This window comes from Aulostomus chinensis, chromosome 13 (assembly GCF_037954235.1).
Source record: "Aulostomus chinensis isolate RoL2024-O1b breed Wild chromosome 13, RoL_Achi_v1.0, whole genome shotgun sequence".
In the NCBI taxonomy this organism is placed as follows: Eukaryota; Metazoa; Chordata; class Actinopteri; order Syngnathiformes; family Aulostomidae; genus Aulostomus; species Aulostomus chinensis.
In genome coordinates, this window is record NC_141332.1 from 13,324,766 (window position 1) to 13,345,210 (window position 20,445).

Below are 20,445 nucleotides of genomic sequence, written 5' to 3' on the forward strand. Positions count from 1 at the left end.
AGTTCAAGGTGCAGAACTTAAACTGCTTCAGCTCACAACATAATAAATAAAAACACGCAAAATAATGCTAACAAAACAGCTTGAACTTTAGTTGGAAGCGTCTGAGCTCTCGTGAAGGATTTATACAGCAAACAAACTACAGTTTTCAAGACAAATACAGGGCCAATTCTGTCTTTTTGTAGTTGACAGATACGATAAGATGAAGTAAGATAAGATAAGATGAGATATAATAAGATAAGATACAGTGAGATGATTTAATTTTCACATTTGCCAAGAAATTTCAGGTGTTAACGCTGCAAAGGGTTAGAAAATCGTACATCACAACATTCAAAAATTAACCATCCAGTGTAAACATTAAAAAATAATACACCAATATGTAAATTAAAAGAAAAATTAAAAAGAGGAGAAGAAGAAGCAGGACACATATGAGGAAATCTAAAAATATCAACAAAAAAATCACATACTGTGTAGAGCAAAATATGGAGTATGCATGAACAACTGCATGCCTACTCCCACCCTCCCACTAGTAGTAGAGGTTTATGGCTTAACTTAACTAGATCATGGTGCTGTCAAATCACAAACCATCATTTTTTTAACGATTAAAAATAAACATCCTGCCAACATGTGAGAGGGTCACATCAGATCATGTGATTAATGGAGTTGTTGGGTTTGATTATCTGTTGAATATGATTGACGAAGTGCAAACAAATCAAGAAAAGGGTATAATATGATCAAAATGTTAGCCTTTTGTTGCTGTGATTGAAGAAATTCTGGATCTTATTAATAGCGTGTAAAAGTGTCCCAGCATCTGAACTATGTTAAATGGATCCTAATTAAGAGGACTTCTTTATTTCCCTCTGTTCTGATGTTCTTACTTTCCTTAATGATTTACTTTAAAGCTCAGAGAGGCTGCTTTCAGTAACTGTAAGTGTTTCCAAGCGTGCTGTAATGTCCCTGCAGCAAATATTGGGACATCTAAGCCGTAAAAGTAGAAACTGGAGTTATAAAGTTGACAAGACAGAAGAAACTCTCCAAGGGAGAATCCAACTCTTAGCTACTGCAATATTTTTTAACAGATACGCTTCGATTCTCTCCAACGCTCCAAAGTCATTGTGTAAACAGCACTGTGCCAAGGTGCAGGCGCGATGACATTCTGTTTGGTTCACCTCAACTCAACAAGCCTGTGCCTCTTGCTTGATTTGAACCCAGATTACACACCGTTTGATTGAATAATACTTTGCAAATGCACTTGCGACCGTTCAGGGCTTCTACTTGACCCTACAAGCTCCAGCCCTTTAAGGCCAATGTTTTTGTTTGTTTTTAATGTTAGCCTGGTCACATATTAAATAATGATGTTTGTAGGAAACAGGATAAAAAAAAATTCAAAAGATTTTGCAATTTGTCACACAATTTCTACCTTTGTTCCTGATGGACAACATCTATATAAACAGCTCAAGAACTGGCTGATGCTGTCCTCCATCTTTTCAGGCCGTCATGATACTGCGCTCCCACCTGACTACCACCCTCCTCCTACCCTCAGGCAGAGGCTCACCCATCCCTGGTCTCTCTGGCCCTGGTGGTTGGTACCCTGACTATGGCTGATGGAAATCATCTTATTAGTGATGTGCTAATGTCTGCTTTAGATGCATGGGACACTCCGACTGCCAGGATTTTAATTGGCTTGCTCTATTAATATTTCATTGATTTAAGTACAGCACATCACCTTTTCCTTCACTGGCTGTGACCTCGTGGCTGGCTTCTCACTATGTCAGACTGGGAATATAGATTGGCAAAAAAAAAATGATTTTCACTGTGACCCACAGTAATACTACCCAGGGATTTGATGTTTCAGGGGTGGATGTTTTGTGGCACGGGGGGATTTAAAGAAGACTGGAGTGACAATAAATATGTGAATATCAGAGGAGATGATGATGTGTCGCGCCCTTTTCTGATGCTGATGTTCATCAGGTTCATGTGTTGCTGACGTGTGTGTGCGTGTGTGTGTGTGTGTGTGTGTGTTGTGTGTTTACCATACATGAGTGTACAGTATGTTCCAAGAATGACAAAAGGCTGTATTTTCTGGTGAGAGGGGGGAGTTGCACGGTCGAAGTTGAGGTGAGTTGACCAATAGGAAGTAGTAATAATTCAAGGACAACTAACTGTGAATATATTTGAAGTCAGACACACACACACACACACACACACACACACACACACACACACACACACTCACGCACGCACGCACCAGCAGCCCTGGGGCTACCTCCAGGACAGAACGGGTGATGGAACTGCAGGAGGGAAGGAGAGGAAAAACCAAGTAGAAGAATAAGTGGAAGTGGGTAGAGTAAAACAGGCGAGATCCAGCAGTTCAATTCTACACCTCTTCAAGTACTTCCAAGGTACTTAAATCCCAATTTTCCAAATCGAATCCCTTCTAATCACATCTAAATTGCTACTATAAATAAAAATGAAAGTTCAGAGACTTCCTTAATGCCCACAGCAATTAGTGTACACTGTTGCTGGGTCTAGCATTTCACAATAAGTAGGATGGCATGTTTTGATCAATGTTACTGAAGAATTTTAATGCTTGCAAACAAATAAATAAAAAGATTTATGGTACAACTGTTGATGAAACCATTTTAGTTGAAATATTAGATCTCTTTTTTTTCTTTACACTGACACGAAATTATGTTTTTTCAAGCACATTTCTGACTTAACGGCAACCCTGCTGAGCTCAGCAATGATCAGGGTTTGATTGTACAGTCTTATTTATTTATTCCTTTATTTTCTCATTTGAAACATTCAGCATCACACAAGCAGGAGCTTGATAGAAATTGTAGATGTTATTACTATTTATAATATACTGCGAGCTGTTACTAAGGTAAAAGTACTAAAAAGCACTTAAAGGTCATACAGACAACAATTTTAAGAAAAAAAAAATCCACATAACTTTTAGAAAACTGCAGAATTAGAGCGAAAAAAATATTTACAGTGGTGAAAAAAGGATGTAAAAAGGTAATCAGGCCCAAAATGTCCATAATATTTACATTCCAGTGTGTTGGCTGATGTCTCCGAGCCAACAGCTTAAACGCTTTGATATCACCTGTAATCTATGGGTGGTCACTGACCTCAGGTGTCACCAGGCGCTGGATTAACCAGAGAAAAGACTGAGAGACGTAAGGCTTCATTCCGTTATCTCAAATACTGTCGGATCAACGAAGGAGCAAGAGGATTATGAAATTATTATTAAATCATTATTATGGCACAAAGATTCCTCCCTTGACACCTATTGTATCTTTAAGGTTAACGTGTGATTTTTGTTATTTTCGACATTGTTTTTGTCATTACATGCTAATTCCACAATGAAGCTCTTTTTCATTATTTCCCTCAGAATTTTAAATCACTGTTTTTCTCCATATGCCATCACAGGACCACACTTGTTTGAGCTATGTTGCATTTTTTTGTATTTGATTAAATCCAATTTTTTTTTTTTTTTTGCAGCACTTTAAGGAATAAGATAGCTTCTGATCATGGCAAGAAAACAATGGCTGAGAGTTTCTACATTTACAGCTCTGGGTAATTAGGCCGTCAAAAGACTAAAGTTACTAATTTCAACTTCTGTCTGTCCTTAAAAAATAAATGAGCATGTTATTTCAGAACTGAACTCGCTGAAAGATGGATGGAAATCAAATTTGACATCACACTTTACTATATTTGGCAGCCGTAAAGGTGAAAATTGGTGCTGGGAGGAATGCAGGCACAGGTAGCATTCCCATGTGACAGGTAGATAGAAATGTGTTCTCACACACACACACACACACACACACACACACACACACACACACACACACACACACACACACACACACACACACACGTGTATGTTGGTGGCCTTTTAACACCTATCAATCTACTCAGTTCTGCTGTCTCCAACGCTTGACATAATAGTGCAAACACACAACACACTTTCTTTCACCAATAAATGTAGACACAGTATTTTGACAATGTGCCACCATCTCCGACTGGTGCGCGAGCGCGCACACAAACCAAACACACACACACACACACACACACACACACACACACACGCACACACACGCACACACGCACTGTGTCCCCACAGTGTTCCCTGATTAACGAGATGGTTTGTTCTCTTCCTCAGGCTCTGACCAATCAGACATGAGGACACAAATCTCTCCCCGCTGGTGATGCTGAAGGCCACCGGCCACTATTTATTGGCAATCTCAGCCGTAACTACCCAGACAGAGAGAGCAACACGCCTGCTACAGTTGGGCACCACTGCCGAGTCTTCCTCTGTGACAGGTTTTCATGTGCTGCGGGTAAATTTTGCTGCGGTAAATAAATACACCCGTTAGTGTCATGAAATAGCATTTTGGAAAAAGCAGGACATGAATAGACACAAGGACGTATACTGAGGGATGTCCTCTGTTCTCCTTTGAGTCAGTAGTGTTCTGGTATGAAGCAGAACAAAAACAATGTCTCAGATGAATAACTTTTTTACCTCAAGAATTAATTAACAGGATTTGGCAATTTTGGTGCGGCCACAGTTAAGGATGAGTAATTAGCATGTTTATCCACTCTTAGAGCAAACTAACCCACACAGAGAGCTTATGACAGTGCGGTTGCTTTTACAAAACAGCAATTTATTGTTTGCAGGAATCAGAAAACACTTCATAACAATTTTTTTTGGTCATTTTTCTGAGAGGTGGAGGACAAGGGGCAAGCTTTGTTGGCGAAATATTTAATAGTGTTCCTCTGCAGTTATTTTAAGAGGACTTTTAATTGTAGAACTTTAAAATTACCGGATTGAATTTCTGACTGGAGACAGAGAGTTAAACAAGAACTTCTCATCTCTTGATTTGGTCTTAGTGTCTCTCTCCGCTGTCTCGTCTCTGATGTCAGTCTCTGTAACTCTGCAGTGTCATTAAAAACATGTAAAACATCACAACGGAACAGGATTGATTCAAATTGTCCTCCAAACATCCCAGGTATGCATTCTTAATCACACTTAACATTCCTAAACTAAGCAAGGAAACATGACCTTTGATAGAGGTCGGTCTAACACACTGGCATGGATGAAACTCAGAGAGAGCGAGAGAGCGAGAGAGAGAGAGAGAGAGAAAGTCTTTTGTGAAATAGAATTTGAACAAAAGAAAAAGATTTCTATGTACGTTCAAGAGCGTTACCATTAACTCCAGACACAAGCTGGTTTAGGAACATTCTAGAAAACAACAGACTTCATTTTCTGTCCTGCTCATGATGACTTGAGGGGTGTATTATTGAGTAAAATGTCCTCCATTTATTATCCTTTTATGGAGATGGATCATCATGAAGAACCTGGAATGAGTTTTAGGAAGGAAAATTTTTGGATTTGTCAATCGGGGGAGAGAAAGAAAAGTATTTTGCTCAGAATCAAGCTGTAAGCCATAAATGTCTTGTGACTTTGAAATGCATTTGATTATGAACTGTAATACGATCATTTTGGAGAAATTTACAATTTACATTTAAGGTTACAAGGACCAAGTGATTTTGTATGATACCAAGTTCATTTTCTGTAACCACGTAGCCTCCCTGTGCTTTCTGGTTTCAAAATGACGCGGAGACATAAGAGCAGGAGAGCCGGGGGTCATTCAGGGACAGGACAAGGAGAAGGAAAAGAAGAATTTGGCAGTAAGTTAATGCAAAATACTTTTTTTTTTTTTTTTAAGCGTTCTAAAATTGCTATGACATGGATGCTTTGGTGAAGTGGGGGAGGACAGCAGTGAAAATGACAGGAAATAGAGGTCAAAAGGAGAGAGCAAAGAACTGAAACGTTGGGAGAAACAGAAGAATGTGAGCAGGGTAAGATGATCATGAGCCAGAACACCGGGGTTTGTCAGACTGATTCGCCTTTCAGAAAATCTCCCAGAGTTCTGAGCAACAGTAGGAAGTCGGTATAGAGACAGAAGGATCACAGGGGTAACACGGGTACGATGCCAGAGAAGTGAACTAACTTTTCTCTGGCATCAGCACATCTGCTGCGGAGGATGATCTATCTGCCTCTCATCGCTACAGGACGACACAAATGGCAGGAGTTGGAGAGTTGGAGTCTAAGCTGTCCTGTGACGACAATCACACACGCGCGCATGCACTGACTGACGCGAGGAGGAGGGGTAGTGTGTGGCAGTTCTGGGTAATTGACTCAGTGTGATTGTGACCGCAGCTGCAGAGGACACATTACATAGAAGCAAAGGGCTTTCACACTCAGTTAACAAGTGACTTTAATTATATCCATTACATGCTCCTTAGTTGTAGTTCACCTCATAGAGGAACAAACTGCCCAAACTGTCTGTTTCTCCCCCTAGAGCAATAATAAGACTCCAATCCGGCCCCAATTTAATTTATTGAGCTCTTTATCTGGTTATTATGAGATTATGATTGTTGTTTTCCCAAAAAAATGAGCAAACATGCTCTGTCTAATACAAAGCACGCTCAGATTATGAACGCGTGATTTCTAACTTGTGCATGTAACTCGCAATTCGATTTAACACAACTATCACCCATGACTCGCTCTGCAAAGCCTTTATTCCCCCCAAATTCCTTTTCTGGACAGTATCTGAGTTAATCCTGCTAATAAAGGAAGCAATTTCTATCTGCGCGACGGTTCTTTGTTGTTTGGATGAAAGCCTTGGATACAGTACATCAGACAATTTTTACGATCCTAACAGAATATGAAAAGGTTATGTGCAAACACTAAACAACTAGCTTCAGCTGAGATTTTATGATGACTGAAAAACTGAGGTTACATGTAATGACTGGGGACCAAATACAGCACACATTTTAACATGTTTGCACAGGGTAAACGAACATGGTGGCGAGCAGCTGTTTTAGCAGAGGCTAGGCTACGTAAGCTAACGCTTCATAGGTGCAACAGTTGTGGACGTAATAACGACACACCCCCGCGGCGCATGATCCTCAGTAATCCGTTTTTACTGGTTATTGATGGTAGTATACACTACCTGCCCGTGCGTCCAGAGTCAGCTTGAAAAACTACTCTGACTCAAATCCTTGGGAGTCTGTTCTTACACACGCACTTGCAGATTGGAGTCTGTACCCCTCACACACTTAGAGCCCTTTACAAACTGTGTACAGCTGTTTAGTGTACCTCCGGCTGTGGGGTTTTGGTCCAGCTATAGCGTGACTAACATCAGGTGTGAGTTATGGCTAACCTGATGTCATGTTTTTCTGGACACTATATCTTATATTATAATCGGGTGTCTGACAGTTTCACCAGCATGGTCATTACAGTGTGTCAAAGCAAGACAATTGCACTTTTTCAAAGGGCATTGTGCTTCTACAGTTAAGTCCAGATGAAACAGCAGTTTCAGACTTAGTATTTCCCATATCACAATGTATTTTGAGCATGAGTGCAGATAGGATGTAACATTGGGAGGAATGTCTTTAATGACAACAGGGCGTGTTATAACAAGAGAAGCTCATTTGGGTTTTTTTGGCATGAACTATTAATTAGCTGCCTATCATGACCAACGATGTGACCTTTAAAGGTTTACTTTTTTGATTTCTGCCAGTCGAGGCTTTGCTCTCTTACCTCGGACCACCGATGGCAACATCCGTTGGTCTCCAAAGTTTGGCTTGCTTTCACACTGACCACTAGATCGCTAGCAGACACACCCTTCCTATGACTGTGTATGCGTATCCCTCCTTATGTATTGGCCTTCTAGCTTGTCATAACACTGAAGTACAATCATAAATGCACTGATTACAACCATTTTGGGTTATTTTTAACTTTTCAAACCTGAATCTGACAGCTGAATTCGCAGTAATACTGAAGAATAATTTCTGTAACCAAGAAAATGGATTGCAAATGTCATGCTCGTTGAATCTTAATTTACATTTGTATTGTGACAATTAATTATAGTGTTAGAGGAGAACGTTTGTCCATTCAGCCAGTGGACAGTTGCCTTCCTTCTGGTGCTCCAGCCAGGATACTGCAGAGACTATAGGCAAATGCAATAAAAAGGATCATTAGATAATTGTAACTTTGAAAAATGAGGGCTAATAATAGAAATATAACCAAGCCTGCAGTTCACATCCTGCAATCAATGTGTTACTGTAATTGCTGCACACACAATTTAAAGGTCAGGAATAAACAGTGTATTGGAAGCCACAGCATGACCCATCTGGATTTGACAGTCAACACTGGTTTATTGGGTGCAGTGAACAATGACAAATGACACATTTCTCAGCTCATGTATATTGTTTGCTCACCCCCCCCCCCCCCCCCCCCGCTTTTCTCTGCTGCTATTTTTCAAACCCAATCTGAACATATCGGACGAATGACACAGGTCGTATCAGCAGTGGAAGTACATACTTAAGTCATCATTTGAATATGCAGCACCCATAGATGTCTGTCTTGTGATATTGTGTCTATAGAAAAAGAAAAATCTGGATTTGTTAAAAGTAGCAATATTTAAGAGGCTTTTTAAACATTTAATTGTCGACGTGGTCTTCTACACGTGGTAGTCTTTCCACATAGTAGCCCAACCGCTACCTTTGGCCCTGAGAACCACCACAGAATACAGCGTCATAAAGACATGGTACTCGAGGAAGATGTTTACTCCTCCCTGAAGTAGACAGCTACTACGCAAACACAACTAAACACACTCACAGGATGAAGAAAGTGCCGTAATAGCAGAGAATTTATTTGGGTCTCCAGAGTGATGAAAGCCCCATTCACATGAGAGGCTCCATTAACCTCTGAATCCGCTGCCATCGTATTACATCCTCTCAACACACACACATCACTACCTACACGGTCTTGTGAGTGAGTGGCTGCCCATTCCATTATATAGCACTCAAAAGGCACTACACAAACACACACACACACACACACACACACACACACACACACACACACACACACACACACACGTTTTTTAAATTCTGGCTGATTAGCCTTCATTTATAGGTTGATGTTGGGTGGAACTGTGCTGCGAGTCACGAAACATGCACTTACCACAGTATTAAAGGTTGTCCTGCTTTAACAGATGCAACATAACTAACAGGGGGACACCCACAATCAGCCAAAATAACCCCGGCTGAATGAACACTTCAACATACCAAAACACCCTCAAGTTGTCCTGCTCAGGCGTGCACATCAAGGAAGCTTATTCAACGATAGCTTCCACACTTCTCTGTGGAGTGCCAGATTTAACACAGCATGTGAGTGTGTGTGTATGTGTGTGTGTGTGTGTGTGTGTGTGTGTGTGTGTGAGAGAGAGTTTGTGAGTAGAGTGTATTTGCAGCATTGTGACAGTAGTGGGAGGAAGGAAGTCACACGGCATCTCATCTTCCATGAGCTCCTGTCCCTTGGGTTAGCTGATTACATAACTGATGCTAACACAGAATACTAGCTACCTTCAGGGGGGTCTGTTGCATATAACTGAAGTCACACACACACACACACACACACACACACACACACACACACACACACACACACACACACACACACACACACACACACATACACACAGTTCTACCTGCTGCTAAAACATACCATTATATATTTCATTATCAATACACACTAACAGTCCAACTACCATCCATCCATCCATTTTCTTCAGCTTATCCTGTTAAGGGTCACGGGGGTGGAGCCTATCCCAGCAGCCTTCAGGCGAGAGGCGGGGTTCACCCTGGACAGGTCACCAGTCCATCACAGGACCAACACATAGACAGACAACCATTCACACTCACAGTCACACCTACAGTCAATTTAGAGTATCAATCAGCCTCGTCCCCTCTTGATGTCTTTGGACTGTGGGAGGAAGCTGGAGAACCAGAGAGAACCCACACAGGAACAGGGAGAACATGGAGACTCACACAGAAAGACCCTGTGCTGGAGCCGGGGGTTGTACGTGGAATCTTCTTGCTGTGAGGCGACAGCACTAACCACTGCACCAAAGTGCCACCCAATCCAACTACATTTTTCTTAAAATAACAAACACAATTGCAATTGCACTTTGTGTCTTTCTGTATTTTCCATAAAGTAAGCAATGCAACTAAACAATCTCTTACAGTCCTATTGTACCACACCAGTGTAAAGAGGTTATTGATTTTAAAAAATGTCTGCAAAACCCCAGACTGCACCCAAAAACTTCTTTTTAAATGAATTTTTAAGCTTAAAAATGCTATTATTTAATCCCTGATTACTCTGGTTATGTATATTTCCTGCTGATAACTGCAAGTGTGTAATGTATTCTTTGTTTCCAAACAGGAAAACAAATGATTGTTATTTTACTGAGAAGTCTTGAAAAAAGTATCCTTTTCTACTTTGCTACTTTGCTCCACATGGCGTGAGTTTTCAAATCAGAGGTACACAGTTAAAAAAATTGGCTACCTCATGGAGAAGTTGCAGCCTGTCGCCTGCAGCTCATCATCTGACAGCTCACTCTGGCTGCTCCTTCTAGATTCATGACTACCCGTAATATTTCAAACTGTTCCTGCTGTCAAACAATGAAGACAAAATATTTTGATGAAATATTGTATTTAGCGCGAGCTCACAGACAAATATGTGCTGCGACTGATCCAAAATATAACTCATGTTCCTTGAGTTTAATGCTTTTATTTTGAAGCAGCAGCAGAAGAAGAAACTGGTTGACATCACAACTGACACACAACTTGTTCAGTCCATGATACTCCAAACTCATGGCTTTCATTAGGCTGCAAGTTTAATCCCTGTTACGTTGGCGGATTCTGCAATATATTTACACATTTATTTCAGTGAAAACCTCTGAGATCTTAAAGTTTAGACCTCTTGCTTTGAGGTCCTTCCTGTAACTCTGCCCCCTGAAAACATGTTTTTTTTCCACAGAAATATGTGAGGATTAAGGAAAATAAACTACTTTCTAAAATATTTTTCAGCTGAGTGATTATCTCACGAACTCTACTTTAAGAATAGAAATTTCAAGCACGCACATGGACACACACGCACATAGTAATGTAGCGAGATTTTTCATCAACAGTCTGCTGCTGAAAACACCACATCAAAGGTAAGAAAGGTGCTAATCTTGTCAAAACACTGTGATTACCATGATTATAGTGACACTCTCTTCAATCTCTACAGCTGTAATAATACTATATCCCTGCTGTATCCCTTCAAGGCTTTCCTACTTCTCCTTCCTCCTCCTCCTCCTCTTCCCACTCACTCTCTGTGTCTCTCATTCAAAAACACACGCACACACACCCACAGAAACAGCCAGTGTGTGGGTCAGTGCGACAGTGGTGGCTGCAGACTGGGGCAGAGGTCGGCCACACCCTGCCATTATCCCCTGAGTCCTGTTCTCTTTAAAGGCAGCGCAGCAGCACAGTGAGTGACGGCTCAATGGAGAGCCTGCTGGGAGCTTACGAGCAGGTGAGGAGCCAGAGGGAGAACACACACAGAGGGACGTAGTGCAGGCGCACGCACAAGTACACACTTACACATCGGTAGACACACAAGCTTTGTCAGTCGGTTGTGAAACAGGCAAGAAATAAAAAGCAGACTGCATGGCTGTGTACATAGACACATGCATGCACATACACACACACACACACACACACATATGCTGAGTGTGGTAATAAGCCAGTCGAGCTCTCCAGGGATAGAGCCAGTGGCCATGGAGCGGGGGGGGGGGGGGGGGGGGGTGGTGGAGGAAGCAGCTGGCTACTGAAATACTTCCCCCTCCTCGCACTGTAATTTCTTCCCAGAGGTACACCTGGGCCAGTGCTAATTCCCACATATTTTGTAAACGTGTGGTACGTGTGTGTGTGTGTGTGTGTGTGTGTGTGTGTGTTAGCTTGGACAGTACACACACGGGAGTGTATTTTTGCACCTGTGTATGTGTCTGCTTCTTTTTGTGTGTATTTATATGTGTGTGTGTGTGTGTATGTCTCTTCTACTTGGCTGCATGCAGGTATTGAGCTAATGCATACCCCCAATCCAACATGCATCCCCACTGCCCAGTGTAACACCCATGTAATTACATGACATTACACATTATTACACACATAAAACACATGTTCCATACATAATGCAGGTGATGGGCGGCTGCTCTGCTGACCTAAAATCAGCTGCGGATGCTTATGTGTTGTGGTAAGAGCGGATCAACCCTCTGATCTGAGACCAGTAAATGCTTTGTATTTTCATTTACACAAATGGTCCACATAATGCTTATAATATAAGAGATTAGGAAAAAAATGAGTCTGCATCATAATATGACATTAAATGAGTGTAGGACAATTTGGTGAATGAAAAGAAAGAAATAATGTATAGATTGTTCCTATACTGAAAAGACAGCTGTTTAGAGGTTTACAGTCCGTGTTTAATGGTACTGTGATAGTTTATGTTGTGGCTGCTATGCTATGCGCTTTCCCTGCTAAAATTATACAGCCAGGCCTTGGCAAAAGACACTGTTTACGCAGGCTATATACAGTGAAGGAATTCTCTACTAAACCTCTCATTTTAGAGCTCAGTCTGAGGACACGCAGGTTAGACAACTCATGGTTTGGTCGCATGGCTTCGCTAACCATCTCGTTTTGAAGTTGTACAGGAAAACGAGGGGAAACAAAATGGAAATGTCTTCTAGGTAGTGGGCAGGATAAGCAGAGGTGTGCAGAGGCATGAGTCTGGCAATGTGAGATGAGATGACGGATGTAATGAGGAGAATGATTTTGTATTTGTTATTTTCTGAGTTGCAGTTTAAAAGGAAAACTGCCAGAGAGACAGTTGTTAACAAGGTTAGCCAAAGCACCCAAAAGTACAGAAAAAAAGTTTGTATGTCTCTGGAGACAAATAAGCAGACCGATCTCGCAGAAAATATGAAGAACACTGCAATGTAGTGGTGGCAAAATGTGATAAGAGATTTGGTTGCACTAAATATGGTAATATGGATTTCAATTTCAGATGGTTTGAGTCATAAATATGTTCCTAATATATTCAGCTCACCTAAGAGTTTGTTTGAAAATGGTCACCCCTGCCGCTTCTTTCTAACAATGAGATAATTTAAAAACCTTCGTTGGACTCCTGGTTTCCCCTTTAATATTCACAGGTAGCAGCAGAAAGGATAGAGGCGAAGGCTTTATAATCTATTTTGCTCCTGCTTTTAAATATGCTGTATGGTGGAGTAATGTCACCTTCCAAAGGTTTTCAGGTGGTTATTCAAGAGACTGCACTGCAAAGTGGCTGCTGGGACCCTGGTTACATACTGGGGATGAACTCAGCCGTGCGTGTGTGTGTGCGTGTGTGTGTGTCTGTGTGTGGTTGTTTCTAAGTGCTTTGTCACGAGTAGCCTCTTAAAACCCTTGCACCATATGACTATGCTTGTGTCACACCAGCAAAGATGGAAAGAGTGTGTGTTTGGGGGAGACAGAGGAACACGCGCGCGCGCACGCACACACACACACACACACAAAAACACACAGAGATTAAAAGAGAGTGGGTTCTCCAGGGAGGACCCTTCTTTTTTGATGCGAGGAGCAGACATTAAGCAACAGTGACTAGCACCACTGGCCCCTGGTTGACCCCCTCCAAGCACCACTCAGCATTGTATCAGAGCTGTGCAGCGTCATACATACACACACACACCCACACACACACACACACACACACCCACACCCACACACACACACACATACACATACACACACACACACACACACAGCACAAGCAGCGACCTTACAACAGTACATGCCAGACTAGAAACAGCAGAAAACATACGAGAGCAACACCGGACTGCAGCACCACATGGCTAAAACAAATCCTGGCTTTGTGAAGCTACATGGGGTCCTCAGTCTTCCGTCCACCATTAGCACACCAGCTAATAGGAGTTGCTTTGCCCCAGAAGCTGCAGGGAGCCTTTCTGCTTTGACAATAATACTGATTTAAAAAATGTCAATGAAAACAAGTCAACTGCAAAGGACTACATTATTGTTACACGATGGTAGTGATGCAGCATGCAGTCAAGAATCCTAACACCATATATTCCTAAAGTACAGGTGCGTAGTGCTCAAAGAAGTATTTGGACAAAAGAAGTGTAAGTAAACACTCCGACCGCTGGAATTTGGTGTGTTTTGGGAATTATAATATTCATACAGGGGCAGGGGATAGTAGACTTGGTAGGGGGATTATGGGAAAAAGTCCTCTGGTTGTCCACATGTCTGGGCATGTCTCAGTGCCCTGAACACAACTGTGGAATTACACACACACACACACACACACACACACACACACACACACACACACACACACACACACACACACACACACACACACACACAAAGCAAAAGAAGATGTTGTTTTTGGTACATTAAATGAAGGCATCTTGTTGCTATTGCCAAGAGACACACTGTATCCACTAACTCTACCTTCCTAATCCATACTGCTGACCCACAAATCAGCATATTACTGAACTAATTAAATTAGCTACACCACTTCTGTGTGATTCCCTCCCCAAAAGTGGCTTAAGTCTCTCTCGCTCAGGTTAAGGCCAGTGACAAAGAAGAAAGAGAGAGGACAAAGAAATACAATCTGCAAAACAGGAAGATAAAGATCAAAACACAGACGGTAGAAGGAGATAAAATGAAATTTTTAGGGGAGAAGAAAATTCAGATTGAAAAATGGAACTATGTCTGCCTAGCCAAAAATGAATGGCAATCTTTCGTTTTCTATCGCTGCGACAATTAATTGACAAATGTGCCACATTAATAATGACGCGTGCTCCCTCTCCACTTAGGACATTGATTCACAGCTCCTCAGCTCATGGTGCAAGAAACTGATCCATCTCGCTCCCTCTTCAGCTCACTTTCTCTCTTTCTTGAGCTCCGCTATTACCTTGCTAAATATAACTTCCTTCCCTCTGTCTTTAGCCAGGAAATGAGTCCAACATTCACTAACTGGCTGTAAATTAAACAGGCTTGGTGAAGGTAATCTCAAGAAATTATTGATCGATTACTAATTAATTTGCTAATGTCCTGATTGATCTACAATTGATTTTGATGATCTACAGGGAAGAATGAAAGGGATTAAAGGAGGGAAGGCTGCAGTGCCGCTAGAGAAGAGGCTGAACATAAAAAGGTGCGAGTAGCTATAATGTCCTTTGATATTATTGTGATATGATGCAACAACTGCAAGGTAAACTCATGTTTACATAATGTTGTGGTCTAGAATAGCAAAGACGAGAGATAAAAAGGAAAAATGAGAGAGAGAGTGAGACCGAGAGAGACAGAGATAGATAGATAGATAGATAGATAGATAGATAGATAGATAGATAGATAGATAGAGAGAGAGAGAGACAGAGAGAGAGAGAGAGAGAGAGAGAGAGAAACATCAAATGCTACTGGGAGCAGCACATGCCTGCTCGTCTGTCAGTCTGTCTGTCTGTTTAGCCTTGAAAATCCCAGCACTCCAAGCCAGACGACCACAAAACTCATGCCCACGCTATACATGCTTGCACACACACACACACACACACACACACACACACACACACACACACACACACACACACACACACACACACACTGTGGCCTGTTCCATCCCACGCTATCGATCTGCACCCCACTCTTCATTAGAAAGAAAGATTCAAAGGCAACAGGAGTGATGCGTGCATGCTTGCATGCGTGCATGTGTGCGGGCATGTGTGCGCATGTGTTAGTTTGTGCACATGTAGTGTGTGTGTTCAGAGGTGTTAAATGTATGATCAAAGGTGAGTAAGCTGTGCGCGCTTACATCCTGTATGTATGTGATTGTACAAGGTATGAGTGTGTGTGTGTCTCTGTCGGTGCGCGCGTGTGTGCTCATGCTTGTATGTGGATGTACTGCCAGGTATCAGTATCAGTGGGAGCCGATCTGTGTTACTCTAATGCAGTCTGTCCTCACTGGGTGTTCCTATGGAAACTCACTCATTCTCTGTATATTATTAGACATTCTTGAGTCAACTGCTCAGAATAGGAAGACATAGATCTGATCCGTAGCAAAGTACTCGATATAAAGCGCTTTGACTCCTGCCTGTACGCCAAGGCAGACTGGATTCTTTGAGAATATTTTTCGCTTTGGTGACTAGTTGAGATGCAGACTCTGGTTCTGGCCAGCTGTCACCACTGACTGATTTGTTGGCATCAGATCAATCAAACTGATTGGACAGCAACTTCTACTGACACTTGAGGCATGCAAAAAAAAAAAGGAAGTGGAATTTACATCTGCTGTGTTCCACTTTAAACACAAAAGATATATAATAAAGGAAATAACAGTGGCGGCACGGTGGTGCAGTGGTCAGCACTGTGGCCTCACAGCAAGAAGGTTCCAGGTTTGAGTCCCGGCTCCATCACAGGATCTTTCTGTGTGGAGTCTGCATGTTCTCCCTGTTCCTGTGTGGGTTCTCTCTGGTACTCCAGCTTCCTCTCACAGTCCAAAGACATCAAGAGGGGACGAGGCTGATTGATACTCTAAATTGACCGTAGGTGTGACTGTGAGTGTGAATGGTTGTCTGTCTCTATGTGTTGGCCCTGTGATGGACTGATGACCTGTCCAGGGTGAACCCCGCCTCTCGCCCGTAGCCTGGGATAGGCTCCAGCCCCCCCACAACCCTTAATATGAACAAGCGGAAGACAATGGATGGATGGATGGAAACAACAGTATTTGAATTATAAATATAACAGGTTTTACTTGATATTTGAATGTATTTTAAGGGTTGTATAGATTCCCTTTGCACAAGAATAAAATTAAACCATACATATTTTAAACCTATTTATATCATATTTTAACTGTTAGCTGCACTTTTACAGTAGTTCATCAAGACAGACTTCCAGGTCTGAGCCTCTGATGCTGTGGTCTAAATGAATACAGATTTCTTTGCTAAATTATTTACTAAAAACATAATTTGGACTTCATTTTAAGATCATGTAAATAGTTTCTACTCCATGAAAGTCTCAGACTTTGTTTCAGTTATTCAGTTCCGTACTTCATGTCGTGACTTCTTATACTTATTGTTCATAAACATCGTATCAGCTAAAGCATTAAAACTACTTACAGGTTCCGTACTGACTATACTACAACAGCCCTGCAATACCTCCCTTCATGAGGATGAAACTGTTCACTTTCTACTGAGATTATTTGACAGACATTTTAATCATTTCCATTTCGGAGGCGGTAATTTGTGGAGTTGTTAATCAGGTTTATACAGGAAAGCGCCTCCTAATATTTCGTTACATTATTCACATAAATAAGAGGCACAAAACAATAGACCGACCTCTCAGTAAAGATTGCATCTACGCTCCTGTTTTCTTTCACAGCTCATCTTGTGCTGCAGAAACATTACCCAGAGAATTGCAGTTATACAAACAACTTTTCTCTCTCGGGCCTTTGGGTTGTGTAATAAAGCCATACATCTACTCCGGAGGTGTTGTTCATGTTCATTAAAACACTCATTTGAACTTCGTTTAAAAGTGTCTTATTTTAAAATGTTTCTGCACTTATGTGATGTTACCTTGAAGCCTGCCTCATTTTACCTCATCTAAAAAAATGCAATTCAGTCTAACAAGAGTAAATTAATTGATTCCAATAATGAAAACCTGCTTTTCCATTGATGTTCAGTCTTTTAGAATGTAAATCTATTTTTAAGACCTACTTGTCTTCATTTTAACCCAAGATCCTTGTTCATATTTAGTGTTATGCAAGTCATGTTTCCCTTTTTTTGTTGTTGTTGTTGCTAATTTAGTTCCGCTGTTGAGTGGAAAATGGAGGCAGATAACACGGTTAGTTCTTTAGGCAGCCTCGGCAGCATATAATTCAATCAAAGACACAGAAGGTGCTTCCTTTATCAATCCAACTTGGTGATACATCTCCATATGTCACTCCTTTCTCACTGGATAATTAGTGCAGCGACAGGAGGACGAGTCTGAGTGTGTGTAGGTGAAATCTTTTTGACAGCAGGGTGCTCATGCTGCGCGTCACTGCCTTTGCATACAATAGTTTGACAGGATTATATAACCAGGTGTGTTTGACAGGGAAAACGGTTCACAATTCTTGACTGAAGTTTGAGGAGAAATGAGTGTCGGATGTGCACCGTGTGTGAGATAATATGAGACAAGTCAAATTTGCAAGAAAATTTCCAATAAAACAGGTGAACGAGGAGTGACGTGGCTTTAACTGTGCCGTGTGGATGGAATTGAGAGTGAAGGGTGTGTTCATGTGGAAGGCTGGACAGTGGGAGTCAGACTGACCTCTGGAGTGGTAGTCTGCCGCTGTGCTGCTAGTGGGCGCTTTCTTTACGGCTGAAGAGCGATAGACGATGTGTGTCCTTCCTCCTCCCTCCTCCTCCTCCTCCTCAATCACTCCGTCGCCTCTCTCTACTGGCTCGATAAAAAACTCCTCCTGCTCCGTCCTGATCATACCAGCCTGAAAAAAAAAAAAACAAAGGAGAGAAAATGTAAAGAGAATGTAGAAATTTAATTGGATAATACCATGTAGAGGTTGGAGGGATGTCGCATTTCTCCTTTGCATTCATAAATGAGGCCACAGGTTGTTTTTTTTTAAGTAAAATGAATTTTAAGTTTGAATGAAAAAGGAAAAATTTCAGAAATGATCCTTATTTTTGTCTCAGCTGGCTGGAAGAGGGTCTGTTTTTACTGACAGGAGCTGGTTGGCCGCCAGTGCTGCTCTGAGGGGAGACGAAACAAAGTAAACAAACTGCTGTGGCTCCAAGTCACTGCCAGACACTTTGAAAAGCTAGGACTTCATCAGCACCGGTCCTAAGAAACAAATTTAAGTATGTGCTGAGCACATGAATACAAATATATGAATTGTCCCTCATGATATTTAGCCGGAACACTAATGCAGGTTGTTGTCCTGTAGCGCTCGTGTTTTGTAGCATTGGCTGTCTGGGTCAGAGTGACCCTCTAGTCTGCCTGTGACAGAAAGCTCTGTTGTGGAAGCGCCGGAAGATTTGATTTGCTCTACTTAAGTCAGGTGTGGTTGAAGTAATTAAACCAACGAATATAGGATTTGGAGTCTTTATCATCCTAATTTTAGATTTAGCAGTGTCTCCTGATGTAGCGGATAAAAAGCTTTTTCCTCATTTGCCCTTTTCTCTTCTCCATCCAGCCCTCAGCTCCTCTCTCGCCTCTGAAGAGAGAAACACTCCTTTCCTTCCTGTGTTTGGGGCATGCTGGGAGACACAAGGAGAGCAGGGGACAGCAGTGATCCCTCCTGAGACCCTGCAAAGGCCAGAGTGACACTTGGCATCTAAAAGGGCCAAACACAACAACAGGAGATGAGACTGTCCTACTCGCATCCTGGACTAACACGTTCTGTCAGGCAATTCCCCTCGTCCGACTCACACACTCACACACACAAACACACTTCAGCCATGCACAAACACAAAAAGTCACAAAGTGAGAGTGAGATGGGGAGTGAGGAAAGCGACAGAAGAGATTTAGAGAAGTAAAGAAGCGTGCATACAGAACACATGCGCAAAAAATGAGTTGCTTGCACGCTCACAGGGAAAAGAGGCACTGGGAAAATTGCCCGTCACTCTCTCTTATTCCATCTGTCTGTTTAAGACAACTGGTAATTACCAAGGCAACGCACTGCTGTAGAGGAAAGCCATGAGGGAGAGCACAGACAGAGAGAGAGACCAAGAGAGAGGGAGATGCAGAGGCTTTGGAGAGGAAGAACGTTAAAGAAAGGAAGCGATAAATGAACAAGAGAGGAAACATCAATATGATCAGTGCTTGTCTGCTTCCTTCTCCTCTCTGACAGGAGAAGGATACATTACAGAGGAATCTGCCATGAGAAGCTCAGTGGACTGTACTAGAAAGAGTGGAAGACAGCTGAGCCAGAGCTGCCACCGCATGACCTGCCACAGATGCCAATAATATTATATTAAACCCCAAAGTGTAATATGTATAATAGGAGTGCAGTTATGCAGCAGCTGATAGTGTTGGTCCGGGAGGAAGACACCCTGCTACATTCATCATTTTCAAAGGCTAGTTCACCAACAAAGACCTCTCCGATAGTTTGGTATAAAGTTAGATTTATTTACATTGGCAAGAGGTCTGGAAAGGATCAGATAAGGGTCAGAGAAGAGGGATTATCAGGGTTGAACAAAGTGTCGACAAATCTGGGGTCAGGTCTCAGAGCAAAGGACGTGTCTTTCGAGCATTGGCCTCGTCCCCTGCGATAGCTGTGATGAGGAGGGCGGTAAGTACACGTCTGGTGAATGACCCGGTGAAAAGCCACGCACAGCACGAGGAGAACATGCTGACTCTGCACAGAAAAGACCTGGGACGACTGAGGTCTGTACCCAGAATCTTCTTGCTATGAGGCAACGGTGCCACAGTGCCATCCGGGGAGGGGGGCTGGGTCGTGAGAACTGAGATGAAGGACAA

The 20,445-nt window shown here is 42.1% G+C and overlaps 1 protein-coding gene across 2 annotated transcripts in view; it reads right to left on the bottom strand.

The window, feature by feature from the left end:
- Positions 1-20,445, bottom strand: part of LOC147250944 (uncharacterized) — a 114,359-nt gene that overhangs the window by 46,519 nt on the left and 47,395 nt on the right. For both annotated transcript variants that reach the window (XM_086221416.1, XM_086221415.1), the window contains exon 3: positions 18,280-18,454. In XM_086221416.1, coding sequence (XP_086077542.1) covers positions 18,280-18,454 — 175 coding nt within the window. The remainder of the gene's footprint in view (positions 1-18,279; positions 18,455-20,445) is intronic.